Here is a 19069-nt window from a genome sequence, read left to right on the forward strand (position 1 = left end):
GGAACTACCAAAACAACATTAATTGGTGGGATCCTCACTGTCTTCATCATATAAAATAGATTGGAAGGATGTCTGAAAAGCTGGTTTAGTTCACCCCCTCACTTCAAAGTGGGTCAAGCTTAAAAATAAGTCAGAGTGCTCAGAATTGCTCTCTGGATCTATGAAATGGAACAATGGCTGTTGTGGCCAGTGGTTCTAGCAAACAAAACAAAATAAGCTGGTTCTAGTGCAAAGAAGGCAATGCAAACCTGTTTTACTTACCTCCTTTTCTGTCAGCAAATTAACATCAATCATTTTTGTCTGGATTGGAACCAGGGTTAAGGGTTCAAAGGTCAGGCTGCCTCTGTTTTTGAAATTGTACTGCAGCAGAAAGACAGAGATTGTACAATTTTAGAAACAGCTCCACCCTGATCACACTTACTCCTTGGTTATGTCATCACTACAGAATAACCAAGGTAACATTCAGATGAGAGGGTAGCAACTTACAGCATTTTTCTTAAAGCTCAAGCAAAGAATCTTTATATAAACCTTAGTTACTTCTTTTAATGGTTCCTTTCTAAAGGTGAAAACTGTACAGAACTTCAGCTTGATGACTACATGATCATTTTCAGTCTGGTATTTCTAAAGCATAACCCAGCCAGACTGGCAACTACAATGTCAAAATCTGCCTGTAGTTTTGTTTCTACTGCACTGACAGCTCCCTACCACAGAGGAAAATCCCAACATGAGATCAACCAGTTCTACAGCAGTAACTCCAATGAATAAAGTTGCTTCAACACACAGACAGAAAACAATTTAAAACAACTCTCACACACACATTTCAACCCATAGAAACTCTGCAGAAGCAAAACTGCCTTTTGTGCTCCCACTATCAGGGGAGACTTAGAACCAGTGTTCATCAATAAGGGGTTTTGGAGACCAGGAATCTTGAGTAGGACTTAACTGTCTGCAGCATAGCCCCACATCAAGTTCCAGTACTTTTATAAGCAGCAAGTCATGGAGAAAGGTGCACTGTGAGCAGGTCATTCACCTTGGTTTCAGCAGGGATGACAAGGACAACGTTTTCTATTCGGATCCCAAAGGACCCATCTTCATAATAGCCAGGCTCTGCAGAAACAGACAGTAATTAACTAAGCCACATTGCTGCACTCTGCAAGTACTTATTCCCTATGGCCAAGCTTCCCCTCTATGTCTCTAGTCCACTGAAGTCACTAAGCAATCCTGACATCAGGCAACCACAGAGGCAAATTTCTGACGCTACTAAATCTGCACAGAAGCCCCGAGCAAGGTGACAGCAGAAGTTCTCAAAGAGAGAAGAAACAAGACAGACAGCCCTCAAGCTTCAGAATCTCCTTGGAATTCAAGAGAGCACAGAATACTTGTGTTCAACTACCAGAAACTCTGAAAATATTAATGTCTTCATGAGCAGGGAACCCCTTCCTCAAAACACTCTTTTAGAGACTGTTTCCCTGACTTCCTGAGAGGACTTTGCAGCCCTGAAGGAATGTAAGTCTCTCAGCAAACCCCAGCAGGCTGTTAATTTACTACTGGAAGAATAAGGCATGCAAAGATTTAACAGCTGCCTCAAATAGCCCATAGCAAAGACAGGATTAGCTCCTGAAAGCTTGGTGTCCACCTTGTACTGCAGCCAGTTCTTCCAGAGTATGCCAGAGCCAGCTGGTCAGCACAGCTCTTCTGAGGCTGTGCTGCAGGGAGCAGTCCTGCAGCACCCCACTGCAAAGGTGCTTCATGGAAGGTGAAAAGCTGATGTGAGGGTCTTTACCTAGAGAGCTTAAATGACAACTAAACCAGCAAGCTGAGGAGGCAGGCCCAGAGCTTTTGATCCAGCCTTTCCATCAGTCACATTTATTCCCTCTGCATCTTGAAGAGCTTGGTCCCTCCCCAGTGACCAGAGAGAATCACCAGTGCTAAATACCATCAGAGACAATCATGCCAGCCTCTAAGGGCTCATCTGCAAAGGTTTTGTAGCTAATGCCACAAGGACCCTCGTGCACGTTTAGGAAAGAGCCAACTCCATGTCCTGTCCCGTGCAGGTAATCCAGGCCACAGTCCCACAAGGCAGAGCGGGCAAAGGAGTCTAGAAGGTGACCTGCAGACAGACAGGGAGAAAATTCAATCAAGTCAGGCTCCCTCAGAGACACTGAGAACCATGCTGAAGGTTCAACCTGGAAAACATGCAAAAAAAAAGCCACAAAAAAAAAGAAATCTACCACCACCCCCTCAAAAAGCCTCATCACCCACAAAGAAAGCAAGTCATTGGATGGCTAGAAGTTACAGGGCAGATTTGTCAATTCTGACATTCAATCCCTTTCTCAGGTGAAGAGCTCTTCTCTCTTCCATTACACAGGTCTTCAAGAGATGGTTGCAACAGTAACATTGCACTGCTGCTTGTTCTACTGACATTTTCAGGAAATAATCTAATGGTTAAAAGTCCCACAGAGAATTCAGTACCCGTCTTAAAAGGAGCTGCACTTATTGAACTGAAAATAGGAGACCTGCCAATTGTGTTTGGCAGACTAATCCAGGCTTTTTTGCCTGGAAGGCCACTCATTTCACACAGTTTCAACCAGGGGGCACAGAATTTCTGTTGCCTGCATGTGGCACCAAGCCCATGCATCCAAATTCAGACACCCTTCAGTTTCAGTTTGGGTTTTTCATAGCACTGTGCTGTTGCTTTTACCTTACCTACCCAAGAATGCAAATTTGAAGAAATCTCTAAAAAGAGCTGGTTTTGTATAAGGTGTGACCAGGGAGAAAATATCATCCAGAGTGGATGACATGTCACTACTTCTCCTGCACAAAATAACAACTCCTTTGTGTGTCATATTCCCATATATTTTCCCACTGATACAAGAGATTCCACAGTAATTGGAAGAGAATTAGCCAGTCCTTGTGAAGCTGGAGAGTGACCTCTTACTTTGATAGGGCCATTAGTAAAGAATAAAGACAACCTCCAAGCACATGTGTTAGAGCACCACTGAGTGATGAAAGTCACTATCACCCTAGAAACAGAGCGCTTACAAAATCCTTCAGACTGCCTGCCTCAGAATTTTCAGCGCTGGTTGATGCTGAGACAGAAGGCATCAGTAATCCAGAATCCAAAGTCTTGTGATTGAAAAAGACAGTACAACAACATCTGCCTGGTCTGCCTATCTGTCAACCATAACATTGTTATCAGACCACTTAATGGTTCTTCAGAGGTCAAAACACTCCAACTCACCAACCCACCTTTGGTTCCATTTGGGAAGATGGCAGCACTGACAGCTATATGTCCCTTCAGGACATATGTGAAGCATTCCTGTCAAAGAAATGTGTGCCATAAGTAAAGAGGGAAAGGAAAAGCTCTGTATTCCCCAAGAAGGAAAAGAGAGGATGCATCTTGTAGCCAACTGCAATGGATATGGAAAAACTTGCTCATGCTGTTGTGTGGCTGGTAATGCCAAAGCAAACCATGAGCAGAAGGAGTTTAGATCACTCTGAAGATCCCTCTCCAGTAACTACAGAGAGACTATCACAAACTCAGAGTGCAGGTTTAGCAGCAGCATTCCCCTGATCTACATGACTGATTCTCTTTGTGGCTGTATTTTTACTTCCTGGGCACACCTTACAGCTTATTTTTGTCACTAAGTGAACTTTAATAATGAAATTAGTTTTAGTTAAGACTAATAAAAAGTTTTAAAAGCAATTTAAAATAAATAAAACTACATTGCTAAATTTCCAACACAGACCTTTTCAGGTAAGTCTGAGACTGATTTTTTATATCATACACTAGGCACAATCTGACTAGAGCCTTGCATCACACACTGAGCTTTGCACTAAATTAGACCCCCCTGGCTCCCTTACTGGACAAACCAGTAATGTTTATCCTCAGTCTGCTGATTTTCTTATTTCTTAGAGGAAACATGTTATTTTGAGGATGAGAGCTGTGCATTTTAAGATAGAAAGGTGTCAGTTCTCTAGAACAGTTTATGTTTTGGAAGTCTGAAGTATGACAGTCTCCTTCTCAGTCCTTATCCAAATGCTGCCACATACTGGTAAATAAATGGTAACTCCATAGAGAACTTTGACTGCATAGCAATAGAGCACATTACTAATTTAAGCATCTCTAATAAGAAGGGTCTGATCACAAACCACACTGTGATCCCAACTTACCTTTTCATAGGCTGATGGTGTGCCAAAATGCATTGTCCTGGTCACATCTGTTGTACCATCTCTTCAGAAGCAAAGATGCAGGAACCAAAGGGATGGGGGGAAAAGAAAGATCAAAATGAGAATGCACAGGAAACCCAGTCACACTGCAGCAAACCAACCAAGCTCATAAATGGATAAACTCATCTGCTCTGTGCTACACAAGGCTGATGATGTAACCGCTCCTAATCTCAAAAATTCCTGAACACAATGCCCCAGATGTAGCAATAATGATTTACAATTCACACTGCTATCTTTCAATCACAAGCACCCCAAAGCTCTTCCCAAATTAGAATCTAAACTGCTCATAAAAACGATGCTAATTTGAGGTTTAGCAACAGGTACCTGTCCATTGAGAACAGGCCAAATTCAGCCTATTTGTATGGAAGGTGATTCACTAAAAGCTTTAAAACACACATTTGTGCAAAAATGACAGCTACCAGCTCAGAAAAGGGAAGTGTAAGGGGGGATAGTATCCCTTTCATCTTCAGAATGTCTTGTGCTAAGATTTCTGCAAATCACCCTGCATTTGGACAGAGGTTAATCTAATACATCAGAAACTGGCTCTAAGTTCCTTCTGCAAATAGCATTTTCAGCCTGCTGTCAAAAACACAGTGGCTCTTGAAATAACGAGTTCCCTTTGAAACTTGCTCCTGTCCCTGTGCTCTTCCCCAGCACACACAGGCTCTGGGCACAAAGAGCTCACGGTTTAACTTCTCAGCAGGGACAAGCAAAGCATCCCTGTCACAATGCTGTGGTAAGTGCCATTGATGTCCAGCTTACATTGTATCCAAAGGGCTGCTTTTCATAGTGGCACTAAGGAAATCGTTAATTAGGCCATCAGAGGGGAGGAAAAAAGATCTCCTTGTAAAAATCTTATCAAAGGATGTCTGTATGGTTCTTTTTCAAAGCTCTTCCTGACTGACATAACAAAAAGGCATAGCTCTAAAGACAAAGCCCATCTCAGAGGAGCAGCCAGGCTTGTCCTGCATCTTCCTGAACAAGCCACTTCTCATCTATTTACACTGGTTAAAAACATCACTTCTTTCATTTTCCATGGAGTCAAGAGTTCCACAGTAAAGGAACTGAGGCCACTGAATGGCACTGTCAAAACAGCATTGAGTGAGTTTTCAGACATGATTCCCTCCCAAAAACATACCCAAGAGGCTACTGGGAAGAGGAATCCTGACTCTGAGTCTCTCTGAAAAGGCAGAGAGCACCACAGGACAGTGCTGTCCTGCTTCTTCACCCCACCTTGTCCTGAGCTCAACATCAGTCAAATCTGCCCACAGGGCAGATCCTGGCAGGGTAGGTGCCTCACCCAGCTGTGCAGGCTATTGAGTAGGCAGCCCAAGGCTAAGCCAGGGCAGTCAGGTCTGCTCCCTGCTCCTGCAACTTAATACCAAAACCACCAGCTAAAGCACAGCTCCCATCACTGGGGATGGATGGGACTCAGATGGGAACTGTACTTTGACATCTTGTCCCTGACCCCAGCAAGGCCTGTCAGCAGCCCTGATCTGTCTACTCAAACCTCCACATTGCCTTGCTTGCCAAGGCAAATGTGAGCTGACCCTACAGAGGTCATGGGGAAAGAACACCTGGCAGCTCAGCACCATTCATCCACTCACTTGTACTGTGCTCCTGAGTCCAGGAGGTAGATCTCGTTCACCGACAGCGTTCTGTTGGTCTCAGGAACTGGCCTGTGCAGTTAAACACAAAGGGTTTTGTTCCACAGTTTTAAGGTCTCCAGCCCACATCTGCAGTCCAGAAACCATATTAACTACAAGCTTGGATGTGCTGGCTCTGATTTCTTGTGGCAGTGATGGAAATCCCACACATGCTGAGCCAGGGATCATACTGAGGAGAGGATTTGTATACAGCAAATGGCACTACAGTACAGAGCTTTGTTGCTTCCAGCATAGCCCTCAACATCTGCTTCTGGATGTATTTCAGAACAGTTGTGGCACTTCATACTCATCCTTCCCAGACTTCCAGCCCCAAAATAGCCTTTTCCTATGGCCCTGAGCAAATCAGCATCATAATACATGCATGCTGCCAGCAGAGAAAGATCTTTACTTAGTAAGGAGTAAAGAAAGATAGCAAGCAACATCTCCCTGGAGTACTCTGTTGTGACTCCATGGGGAACTGAGACAGCTCGTTCCAACTATGTTTGCTGAAGGTTGAAAGGAGAAGCTGTGTTTCTCTTACTTGTAGTGAATGATGGCTCCATTTGGACCTGTGCTTGATATGGTAGCAAAACTCAATTCAACAAAGTCTTTCTGCTGACTGAAAGAAAAGATTGTGATCACTACAACACAAGTGAGAGGAGCACACCAAGCACCCAGGGCACCTGGAGGGCCCCATCCTCAATTTCACATCACCTCAGCCTTCCCCTTGGCCTTGAAAGCCACCTAGACAAGCAAATTTGGGTAGAAGAAATGTACAATTTGAAGCCCTCTTCTCCCAGCCAGCTGTTTTTCCAGATCTACTCTTTCCTTAAAAGAAGAAAATTCACAACCCAAATCACCCAAGAATATATGTGCTGAACAATTTCTACTTTGTTACTTATTTACTCAAAGGCATTTTAGAGGTCCTGCTGATGTACTCATGGGAGTAACTCTCAAAATAAATGGTGCTCCTTCTCTATCAGAAGAGGAAGAAATCTGGCTTTGAAATATACATTTCTCTGTGGTAAGGAAACAACTGCCTTGTATTTAAGTGTCCTAACCTGCAGTACTCCTCATTGCTATCTCAAAAGGAAAGTGGACAGGATCCAGTGGGCTGGGACTTGTATTTCCCAAGAGACCCAATTCTTCCCAACTCTTTCAAGTTTTCAAATAAATCCATTTGAAAAATATTAATTTATATATTTATATATAAATATATATATTTAAAATATATCTGCAAGTGAGATGCATTTCTAAAGAATAAAATAAAAACAATGGATAAAAAATGCCACCCAGAAAACCTCCTCAGAATAGATTTACTTTTTACCTGCGGAATTCCTCTGCTTTGTCTGCAGCAACTATTTCTGTTACTGTTCCCTTAGGGACCTGGTGGACAAGAACATGGGCTGGATTAGTGCAAACAAGCAAAGAAAACCCTAAATGCTTAAACACTGGGTCTTGTCTGTGCCTTATGAAACCCTGGAAGTGGCTTCTTTCCAGGTTTTCTGTCCTCATTCCTCAGTAATGACAAACACAAACCCAGCAACATTGTGCAGGGCATTTGAGAAGAAGGAAGTGGAGATGGTCACAGCAGGACTGCAGTACTAACTTCACTGAGATGTGCACAGGCAACATCTCACAGGGCAGAATCTCTTCACAGTCAAGTGACACTAAGCTTAAATAGTTCTCTTTAACAGCCCATGCTGTTAGAAATTTTATGCTTTTAAATCAGGAATGGAAACAGTTGCAGAAAAAACAAAGTGTGTTAAATTTTACTTTAGGCATTTGATAAATTCAAACCGGTGACCCAGCTTCCCCTGGACTGGAAAACAAGTGAAGCAAGGCAAGAGCTAGGTTTCATAACCCCTGAGGCTGACTTCTTGAGGTACTCAGACATGTAAAAAGGCACCTTCTGGAAGTCATCAAGCCTTCTCCATAAATAAAGTCAATAGAGTCAGACATGCAGTGGCACGGCGTAGTAAGTTGCTGTGTAACACCTGGCACTCTGCACATCCACTGAGTACTTCAAACCCAGCAAATACACAAATAATTTGTTTTTATCCCATTTTCACTGCATCTCCCATTCATAAATGCCAAATTTGTTCATACTGGCAGACAACACTGATTATCATGAGAATAACTCCAAAGTATTGTATGAAGCTGAGTATTATTTCATGATTTACACTACCAAATCAGCACAAGACAGCATTAACACTACACTAAAGCTGTTCAGGTAATTTCTCACTTGTCTGTATAAAATGAATGGGAGAATGTTTTCAAAAAAAAAATTCAGCCTTGGACAAAAGCATGTTTGAAATCTTCACAAAAAAACCCAAACCACCAGATAAACGCCCAACTGTTTCCCCAGTTTTAGTAAAGGCATTATAAAGACTAACAACAAAGTTTATGCCAATGAATAATTTTACACAGCAATAGAACCTTCAAGTTAAAAAAAGTTATACAATACCTCTTTTTCCAGCCAGTTAAAGAGCTCACACAGGGCAACAGCATCTTTAATCTGTGTTAGAATAGGCACAAGAAAAGGCAATTGAGAAGGAGAAGATTTATCAAGCCTCAGTATAAACAGGTTTTGATGCAAAAGTATTCAACCTGTAAGTTTCAGAAACACAAACTAAGAGATAATCCAAGAGGTATTTTCAGGTTTTTCACCATGTAATTAATATAAACACTGGAAATTTACCTGGAGAGCTAAAAGAATGTTAATAATTACTGCTGGGACATATCTTACTGTGTGAAGTCTGGCTTTACCCCATACATCACTTTCAAGACTATTTTCCTTTAGCAGCCAAGATCTAGCATCTCAGATGGCAGAAGGCAACCACACGACACATCTGGTGATGTGACAGGGGAACGTGTCCTTTGGGCACACAGCCACCACACAGTCTGTCACACAGCTTCTGGCTCTCTTGCCTTATGATCCCCATTTTTGTTCCTTTTTTTTTTCTGCATGCTTGCAGCATGTTGGGGCAAGAAGCAGGAGATGTGTACATGAACAAGGCACAATTTTGTCCTCAGGTGGCAGGTGACAAAGTGTCTCTTCTCAGTACAACTATTTTTACTTCCCTTTAACTAATAGAGAGAGAAAAGCATTAAAATAGAAAGTACTGGTTCCCAAAAAGCTGCAGAAAATATGGGACAAGCCCAAAACTGTCAGCCCTGCTTCAACTGGCACATTTCTCTTATTGTGAAAACTGCTGCTTGAAAACTAACAGGAGATAAACAAGAGAAAAGTTCAGCCCCACCATGAACTGTCTCACAGGCAGATTCCTTGCTTGAAAATATGAAGCTTCCTGGAAAATCAGCCTCATTTCCAGTGTCATGATGGCAAGACTAAGAGAGTGCTTTGAGGACACTGGCTGCTTCTGAACATCTTGGCCTGAGCTTTGCACCATGTGTCGAAGAATTTCTGTGTGTTATTTAGGCTGTGTTTATTCAAGTGATAACAATTTAAAGACTCCACTGACAAAGACAACAGAACTAGCAAAGGGGAAACAACATCCCTTTAAGGGCCCACACTGCAAAAAACATTTCTCAAGTCTGCACAGTCTTCCCACAGAGCAAAGCTGTTTCCTCACACTATTGCAAATGTTGTTCTTCAAGGGAATGCAAAACAAGCAAAAAACCTGCTTCAACAGCAGTAGATGTCTGACAGAAGACCTTTTTTATCCTGCCATCCAAATTCTTATTTGCTTTTTATCCAAAACATTAAAACTGAAAGGAAAATGTTACTTCTTTCCCTAAAAGTAAAGCAAACCTGTTGCCATGTGCAAGGAGACACTCAAGGCTTCACTTACATGTGCTCTTCTCATGCCTTCTGTTTCTGCTGCATTCTTCACAGCTTTTGCAATGCAGATGGGGGTATATGGGGTGAGGTATCGGTAAGCCTGCAGCAGAAGGACAGGGATTACTTGTGGATTAGTCAGACTACATAATCCTACAGATTTAATAACTCAGCCTGGCCACAATTTGTACTTTGGCAGCCTCTCTCAACCTTCAGCACTGTGAGATGCTGGTTGCCAACAGTCAGCTAAGTGCACTGGGGAACAGAGAGGAGAAACCCTGACTGAAAGAAGAACAGCCATAGGGAAATCCAAAGAACTAAACAACAGCTTGTCAAGCAGGGTGAAGACCTGCATATCCTAAATACCATATATCTATATCAATGTGCCATAGATTCCTGTTGCTGATGGACACTGAAGGCCCAGAGGCCAATGAGAAACACTAATCCCTGATGCTATGGTAGGCTGTGGAAATGACCTAAAAGACACCTTGATTTGTTACCTGACAGACACCCTCAAGTAGCAGGGAGCAAAGGTACCCAGCCCAGGTACCAAACACTGAGCACCACCACTGCTAATGATCAGCAGCTCTGACAAACACATCAAGAACTGAGGAAACATGAAAGGCCCTTGCAAAGCTCAGCTTTACACGCTGCCAGTTCTGAAAGGAGCTTACATCAGTGGTTTGAGACAAAGCTCTCCTGTGCTTGGATGGGGTGACCCTGCATTAACAACTAGTAACTGATCCCTTACTACTGCACACTTCCCCAAACACCAGCTGTCCTTAGATTAGCAGGAATGCTTGGCTGGTTTCAGCACATCTTCAGAAATTCACCAGCTGAGGTGACTTGCCCAAATCTCATCACACTTGGCATCAGAAAAAGAACCAAGTCTTTTGCCCAGTTCTCTGCCCTACCCATTATATATCAGGAGATGGGATGACACCTACAGAAGCACAGCCCAAGCAACATGCTGTTTCCTACTTTAAATGCATCAGCATACAAATATATCACTCAAATTCAAGGAAAGGCCCAGTAGATCCTCTGCAAAGACTGAATTCACATAAATCCTACAGGCTTACAATTTCCAAATTCTTAAAAACAGCAAAACAACTACACTACATAATGCAGAAACTAAATTACAGAAGAAGTCACAAGAAAGTCAGAAAAGTCCTTTTATCAGTCAGAATAAATAGTCAGATTCTTAGTTTGGCTTGCCCTTTATAGATACTGGTAAGTACTATTAATCTTCTGTGAAAAGTATATTTACAGGCAGCTATAAACAAATCTGTAAAGGGTTTGCAGATCTGTGTTTAATAATGGAATGGATTTTTGCCAGTGTCAATATTTGGCTCTGATGGAGACAGACAGTAGATGGACTTCCAGTACTGGTGTTCTCCACACCAGCTGAGCAACTGGCCTAGAGTGCTTTGAAGTGGTGGAGAGCCAGGGAGGAACTAGAAAAACTCTGGCTCTTTCAGTGACTCTCTAAGTGGCTTTTAATCAAGACATTTCAGTCCTCCTTGCCTGCTTTCTATTGCACAGAGCTCCTTGAGGCAGGGACTCTCCCCATTGCACACAGGGCATGCAGCACTGTAATGACTCAGAACCAGCCAAAACTTCCAGTGCTCACAGAATAATGTCACTCCAACTCACTATATTCCTTTCTCTAGGTCAGACCTTCTGTACTTCTCCATATGGATACTCTACAAAAATCAACTATAGCAGCTTACCCAAACTGGGGATAGACCACTGACTGCAACTACAGCAAGGAGCTTTCTACTCTGAAGTCAAAAGAACAACAATTTATTCTGAATGCTCCATAGACACTATGCTGTCAGTATTCTGTATTAGGAGGCCTAGAAATAGACTGATGGTGTCTGAATATTTAACCTTGGACAGGGACAAAAACCTGTGTATTTACTCACAGTATCTGTTAGTTACTAGACATCACTGTAAACTGGATGGTATTCCAGAGAATGTGATCTCTAGCAAACAAAGAGATGTACACAAGAATGCATGGAAACCAGCTCATTTGTCCACAGTTGCTGTGTCTTTCCTTCCCCAGGTATCTTTCATGGTTATTAGAATATTAGTTGGACAGAGGAAGTCCCAGACAGCAAGTTCAAAAGGATAGCAAGATATAGCATCTGTGGCTGTGCAGAAATTATTCTGATGCTACAACTGTCCCTCAGCAGATGCACTAAGTGCATGGACAACCAGTGCCTGCAGGTTATCTGTGTCCTCACAAGATTCCCTGCTACAACAACTGTCACCTTCTCCCTCCTGCCTTCAGTAAAGGACATCACATATTGCCTGATATCCTCAAGCCACTGAACTAAATAAGGGCAACCACCCTCAGACACTTAAATCAAGCCAAATGCACTTTCCCACAAGTCCTGCTTAACTTTCCTGCTTCAGTTTCTGCAAGTTCCCAGGTCTTGCTGCTCATCCACATGAGGCTGATGCTCCACCCATGGGCAGAATGACCTGAGTTCACCCTGCTGCCTCTTCCCTTCCCTCTCTCACTGAACTTGTTTTATCTTAAGCTGACAATTCTTTGGATAAATCGGCTTAGCGAGTTGGAAGGGCAGCTCCAGCAGGAGCAACCCCAGGATTAACAACCCCTCAATACCTCAGCATGGTTGAGTCCCTTCTGCACAAGCTCCAGCCTGCATTGGGCTTTGCAGAGGGGAAACTGAGGCCAGCTGCCCTCATTAACACCCTTGCTAACCACAATGAGCAGAGAAGAGAAAAGCATTTTCCCCTGCTAGGGCCACTGACCTTGGGAATGGCCTCAGTCAGAGCATAGCTGGCTTTGTCACTGAGCCACACTTTCTCCTTGGGTGAGAGGCCTGCACCAACAGCCTGCAGCTCCGACAGGATAGATCCATAGGGCAGCACCTGGATTTTGAACTCGGGTTCCAGGGTGGAGTCAAGCTGTAAGTGCTCTCTCACAGCTGGGTCCATCATCCTATCACCATCAATGAAGAGCCTGAGAAACAAATTGGAGAGATCAAATAGGTGAGACAACATCTAACAGTGGCTGGAGTAAAGGAGGGAAGGAAAAACCATTCTGGCAACATTTCAGGGAGAAAGGAAATAATGAATTATGCACTCTACTTTGTCCTATGTCATTTTAACCACCAGCTTTAACACAGTTTAAATCCCAGCTTGAAATTAAGATGTGCCACCCCAATGAGAGGAAGGAGCTGATAGCATTTCTATTTGTATGACATAGTCAAAATGGCTACATCCCATCACTGTGCTTGAAACAGGAAAGTAACAGAGGCAAGTAACAGCCTCTCTCTAACTTTTAAAGGCACAATCTGGAAAGAGAAAAGCTACTGTAGTTCTAAGTATCACATCGCTCTCACTTTCACCAAGTTGAAAAGTTCAGCTCAATCTTCATACAGCCTGTACTCACCCACCCAGCTAGGTTTTACCTTAGATGGATCTAGGTAGCAGCTTACAGATGCCTCCAAAGGAACTGTGCTTGCTGAGGCTCAATATATGGGGCAGTCACAGGAAAGAAGCCTTCTGTTATAAGCCCTGAAACTTTCCTGCACTGTCCCTGCAGTTTTGAAGTGACTCAGCAATTAGACTTTTCCCTAAAGTTTGTAATGTCCAGGCCAGCCACATTTCACCCAGAGCTCCAAAGGCCCTGCACATTATCTCAGGGTGACAGACAGAGGACTCTGCCATCATGCCCAAGGTCACCCAGCAAGCCAGCCAGGGTTCTGAGGAGTGCAGCAGAGCTCTTGGCTGCCTCTCTAGCTCTGATCAGGGGAGGAGGGTAATGAGTGTTGGAGACAAAAGAGTTCAGAAAGGACACTAAAGCACCAAGCATAGGTGGTTTTGAAAAGACAAATACTTTGCTAGAACAGCTCTCCCCCAAAAAAATGCATCTTGGGGAAGGGAATACAAGCACCTGATTGTGTTCATTCCTATGACGGCGTATGCAAAAAACACAGGATTGTACTCGACATCAGAGCCTCGGAGGTTGAAAAGCCCTGAAAAATAAGAACACCAAGAATCACAGTCCTGGTTCATCTTCTGCAACATCAGAGAAAGCAAAAAATAATCTCACAAAAACACAGGCAAGCAATGAGACATCGTGGGTGCAGGCTGTGAGTCCAGCTCCCACCCAGCTGTCCCACAGCCTGCTTCATTCCTGGCAATCCCAAATTTGTGCCAGGAGATGGCACCAGAACCACAGCATGAACACTCCCGGGTGTTTAAACTGGTGTTTAACTTCTAAAGGAGGCCTGGCTTGGAAAAAAGCAGGTACAGGCAAGGAAAGACAAGGACACGAGTACCAAAGGTAGGGTCTGCCCTTTCTGGTCCGTGCAATGCAATAAAAGCTCACTTTGTAACAGCCAGAAAACTTCAAGGTTACAAACTATCATTTCATTCCAATCCTTTTGACATTTGAGGTAAGAGGAAAACACAATAGGCAAGACTACAATACCCCAAAAAGGCCTCTCATTTGGGCCCCTCCAATATCTCAGATTCAGACTGTACAATCTTAGCTATTTTTCACAAAGATTTTGTCCCACACAACTCCGGGCAAAGTCAAGAGAAGTGGATATCCAGCATCTCTAAAATCCTGATTTTAGGGTCAAATAAAAACTCCAGGGTATCCAATTAGCTGAAATAAGTTACTCAAGCCAATAAGGCCAGCCAGCAGGACAGCTGGGAAAAGAACCAACATGTCCTAAATTACAACCCAGCACTGTATTCATCGAACTGTGCAAATTCTGCCATGAAAGTAAAAATAGAGCTTAATTCTCTCCAGGGAAGCAGCAGGTCACTTGAATGCAGGAAAGAGACACAAAGAACTTTTTACTGCATGGGTACAAACTTCCTCGCTCAGCCAACTCCCAATGCAGTAAGAAGGCAACAATCTCCTTTGTGGCTCTTTTTCTGTCCCCAGAAACTTGTCTGGAGTTTAACACAGTGAACTGAATTAGATAAAATTAAAACAACTTCTCCCCTTCCCCCTGTAGGATAAGAAATCAACCAGGCACCCGAAAATGAGCTGCTCTCGTGGCCTTCTCTGGTTCATCTTAACACACTTGATTCATAACCAAGCTTCACTTTGCTGGAGACATTTAATCTGAAACCACCTCAGGGCACCAATTTATCATTAATTTAATTGGAGATGCGCCTGAAAAGGTAAGACATACAATCTCTGCTCATGCAGGCCTCCCCAGGGAGGAGTCATATTCACTACTCTCAGAAGTAGTTCTTTCACAAAAAAAGCTCTTTGCTCAGTGTCCCAGATCCAGAACAGCCCAGGGACCTCATCAGGTTGGCTTCACCCAGTGCCAGGGACATTGTGCTGGCAGTGCTGGAGTGAGGAAAACAGCACCCCCATTTCTACCTTTCCAGATCAGACACGGGGCCCAGGCTGAGCAGCACTCACATCCTGCCAGTGTTACATTCCCCCTACAGCAGTGTGTGCACTGATGATTTCTGCAAAAAGGACACACAGTCCTAGGAACAGCAGTTCTGGGGAAATCACTGCTGTTTCTGGCCATTCTTCCTTCCTACACACTGGGCTGGGAGCCAGGGTGTAGAGACCCAGCCATCCTGGGGCCCCAACACAGAGGGGACTCTAGTGAGACCCTGGGTTGAAATGATCTGGAAAAACAAGTTGAGCCCTGACATACTTCTTTTAACCAAAGCAGTGGCTGAACACTGGAGAAGTAGAGACTGACTTAAGAAGTTGTGACAATTAGGAAGATTACTGTGAACGTGGTGTACCCCACCCTTGCTTTATGTATACAAAGCCACATGTTGCACTGCTTTGTTTATAGCCCAGACTCCACAGCAGAAAACAGTCTCCATTTTTCCAATGGGTGAGGCAGCATCAGGATATTTAACAGCCAGAAAATCTCACAGGTCTTTTTCTTTCCATCACACTGCCTCAGGCTTTGTGACCTTCTCCCTTTGCCTGGGCTGTTTTTCAAAGGTGGTGATTTGCTGCATTTCCTGGGCCAAAACTGTACTCAGGAGCTGCACTGGTGTAATGAGGCATTGTGCAGAAATACAGGCTTGCTGTTTTTGACTTGTTACCACCGCTGCACTTGCTAGGAAGTTAATTCATGTCTAACGAACATGCTTTCACAAGGGCCTCTCACCCTGGCATGATTCTTCCTTTCCAAGGCAGGAAGAACATTTATTTTGTAGAAAGAACTGAGAAAAGAGATGCAAAGACTTACATGCTACTTCATCCAAGGCTGTTACCACAAACCACATCACTTTCCTCTCAGCCATTTTTGAACGGAGGGCTACAATTTTGTCTCTCCAGCTGACCCCTGCAAAACACAACAGGAAAAGCTACAGTCTCTAACTTTGTTGGGGATGATGATGTAAACACAGACCAACATATCATACTTGTGCTCCTCACTCCTTTCTAATAAGTGATATGAACTATCTCCAATGAGCTGCCTTCTAGATGCCCATGGATTTGTTCTGAAGTCATCCAACTTCTAGAAAATGGTTATTTGAAGTTTTGAGGACAGAGGGGTCATTAGCTAAGGTTTGATCACCTTCTTCACCTATTCACAGTGACCACATTGTGCTGTGGTACTGTTTAACTCTCCTCTGTAAGAGAAGAGCAAAAGGGGGATATAGGGCAATAGGAACAACCTATGTCTATTGGGAGTTCAGCTCCTCACCTGTATAACTCAGGTCAAGTGTGATGAGAGGCTTGCAGGGGCGTTGAGGGCAATCTGTCCAGATTGTATCAATCAGGTTTTCTTTGACAGGCACAAGGTCATGGCCAGCACTTCTCAAGACTTTGGACATTCTCTTCCACTGGTCTGCCAAAGGGAAGAAAGTCAAGAGTGGGGGCTTTAAGGAACACACATATGTTCAACAACAGCTCTCTTCACAAAGGTCAAACTCAAAATTCAGTCTTCTCCTTTCCTTCCAGCCTCTTTTTCTTCCCATTTCCTTAAAAAAGGCAGCAAAATCTACTGCAGTTACAGTTCCACAAACATGCCACAGAAACCAGTGGCAGGTACTGAAGCCTCATTCTTGAGCTGAAGAAGAACTGCTCCAGCTGGGAGACAGAAGTCTCTGGAAGAAGCACAGAGAGCTTCTTCCAGCAGAAGCCCTAAGGTTGTCCTCTCCCTCAGTGCAGAACCATGCTAGATCTAAGCTAGACAAGATAAGAGTCACTTCCACACAGCCACAAGACAGGTCCTTAATCCATCTGAACAAGTAAGTATCTCTCCTTGCCTCCAGTGACCTTTGCATTGTGCCTCATGTTCTGAAGCATGAATAGATGGCTACTCTGATATAAATGATATCTCTCCCTGTGTTTCCTACAGGGAAGGCTGCAGAGATCCCAAGGCCACCAAGCAGGAATTACAGCTTGAATTGTGCCTGGGTGTTCTTGCTCACATGCTGACCTAGGCACTCATCACTTTTGTACTGACAAAATGACAAACCAAAGCACAGACAAAAAGAGGTGATCAGAATTCTGCTTTTCAGGTAAAGTCACTGCAAGCCTAGAAAGCAGTTCTCATCCCTTGTGCTTTGGAGTCAATGCACTGCAATGTAATTCTTGTGATATGTGGTTAAACCAAAATCCAACTTGTTTTGCATAACAGTTTAACCACCACTACATCTGAAACATGGTTAGCTGCACACCATCACACAACAGCTCAGCCAGAGAAGAAAGGAAGAAAAATCCAGCTGCACTACCCAGAGTTATGAGTATAAAGTAAAACCAACCTGCTGGGATAATGAAAGGGTCCACTCCCACCTTCGAGCCTTCTGGGAGGACACTCACTAGCCAATCCTCCTGAGTTGGTGTATCTTTCAGACCTTCAAGGATTAAAAAAAAAAGTTCAAAGAAGCAGGCACATTGAAACATTCCCACACTATGCAAAAAGTCCAAGGTAATGCATTAGATATGTCTACTAATGAATGTCTAGACCCACAGGCAAGAGTTCTCACAGGACACTAAAGCAGAAGCTGTGTATCCAACATGTCCCAAAGTCCCTGCAAGATGGGATATCCCTACAGCTCAAGCTGTACTAGTGGGAAGTGTCTGTTCTTCGTTGATCATGGAGCAGTACCCCAAGCTCCTGCATACCCATTTTCATGAGTGTCCAGTTGCTATCCATTTGATGTGCAGCCTGCAGGAAGTAGCGTCCGTCAGTCCACATGGCTGCGTGCTGCTCGGTGACTATGGCAGTACCTAGGCAGGGAGGCAGAAAGGGGATTCAGGTCAGGCAGCCACCATGCAGAGACACAGACAGCAGGGACAGGGTTTGAAATTCACCATAATTCCCTAAAAGGCACCTCTGATCACTGTTCAAGTTACTCCTTTTTCAGTGGAGATATTCACTGTTTCCCCTGCCCTCTGACCTTCCAAATCCTATTGGAGACAGTATGCACAAGGATGCACCTTAATGAATTGCCTCAGATGAACTCAACTTAAGCAAATCTCAGCCAGCCAGTGGAACTGGGTAAGTGGGGCTTTCCAAACCTTCTGCAACAGAGACTGTGGTCTAACTTGGCTGCTGTCACAGTAACATATACTGTACATCTCTGAATTCCATCCCAGCCTCTTTTGGAGAGGAAGCCTGGGCTCTGGCCACCCACAAAACACAGCTGATAGCAGGCCTGCAGACACGGGTATCACCCCCAGATGTCAGCTGCACCCCTTTCCCAAATGTTACAGCTCTAGCAGAGATGGCTGAACAGGAAACATGAACATAAACTTCTGCTGGTTTCATTGTCTGTCCCATTCCACTGACTCCAGATGGAGGGATGCAAACAGACAGCTGAGGGGCAGCGACATCCCAGCAAGGCACTCAAGCTGCTTTGCCCTTGACAATACAAAACAAAACAAACCATGGCACAAACTGAAACTGAATCCAAGTCTTTGGAGTCTGTATCTTGACAATACTCTGTCACAAAAAACTGATACTCAGATTAGCAGAGTAGAGTTTCCAATTATTAATTCATTGTCTTCTACCAAATTCCCCCAACACAAACCCCATTTAAGTTGCTTCAGCCTGAAAAGAAAAAAAAGCAAGAAACACAAGGTGAGCCCCTGTGTGAAACCTCACTGTGCATTAGGCTGGGAACAGACCTTCCAAGTACATAACAAGGGCACAATTAGAGAGAAAGGTTATGAAGAGGTTGTGCAGAAGGGGCAGAATTAATACAGGATTCATGTTAGCCAGTAACAGCAGCCCACAGCCCTGGATTTATCACCTTCCAAATGAGGTCCCAGAGCTCATAGGAACTGATGAATAGACCCTCCAAACATAGGTACCAGTATTTATTAAAATGATATACAATTAGAGGGGAAAATAACTTCAGCAGACTAAAGTGACTTTCCAACAACCACAGAACAGAGTAATTT

The 19069-nt window shown here is 43.7% G+C and overlaps 1 protein-coding gene across 2 annotated transcripts in view; it reads right to left on the bottom strand.

The window, feature by feature from the left end:
- Positions 1-19069, bottom strand: part of XPNPEP1 (X-prolyl aminopeptidase 1) — a 30883-nt gene that overhangs the window by 1351 nt on the left and 10463 nt on the right. For both annotated transcript variants that reach the window (XM_066554783.1, XM_066554784.1), the window contains exons 5-20: positions 17789-17889; positions 17425-17517; positions 16362-16505; positions 15903-15998; positions 13607-13688; positions 12460-12670; positions 9692-9781; positions 8344-8394; positions 7204-7262; positions 6418-6495; positions 5838-5909; positions 4174-4234; positions 3250-3319; positions 1937-2110; positions 1031-1107; positions 262-360 (exon numbers count right to left, since the gene is read on the bottom strand). In XM_066554783.1, the coding sequence (XP_066410880.1) occupies positions 262-360; positions 1031-1107; positions 1937-2110; positions 3250-3319; positions 4174-4234; positions 5838-5909; positions 6418-6495; positions 7204-7262; positions 8344-8394; positions 9692-9781; positions 12460-12670; positions 13607-13688; positions 15903-15998; positions 16362-16505; positions 17425-17517; positions 17789-17889 (1558 nt within the window). The remainder of the gene's footprint in view (positions 1-261; positions 361-1030; positions 1108-1936; positions 2111-3249; positions 3320-4173; positions 4235-5837; positions 5910-6417; positions 6496-7203; positions 7263-8343; positions 8395-9691; positions 9782-12459; positions 12671-13606; positions 13689-15902; positions 15999-16361; positions 16506-17424; positions 17518-17788; positions 17890-19069) is intronic.

This window comes from Molothrus aeneus, chromosome 8, assembly GCF_037042795.1.
Source record: "Molothrus aeneus isolate 106 chromosome 8, BPBGC_Maene_1.0, whole genome shotgun sequence".
NCBI lineage: Eukaryota > Metazoa > Chordata > Aves > Passeriformes > Icteridae > Molothrus > Molothrus aeneus.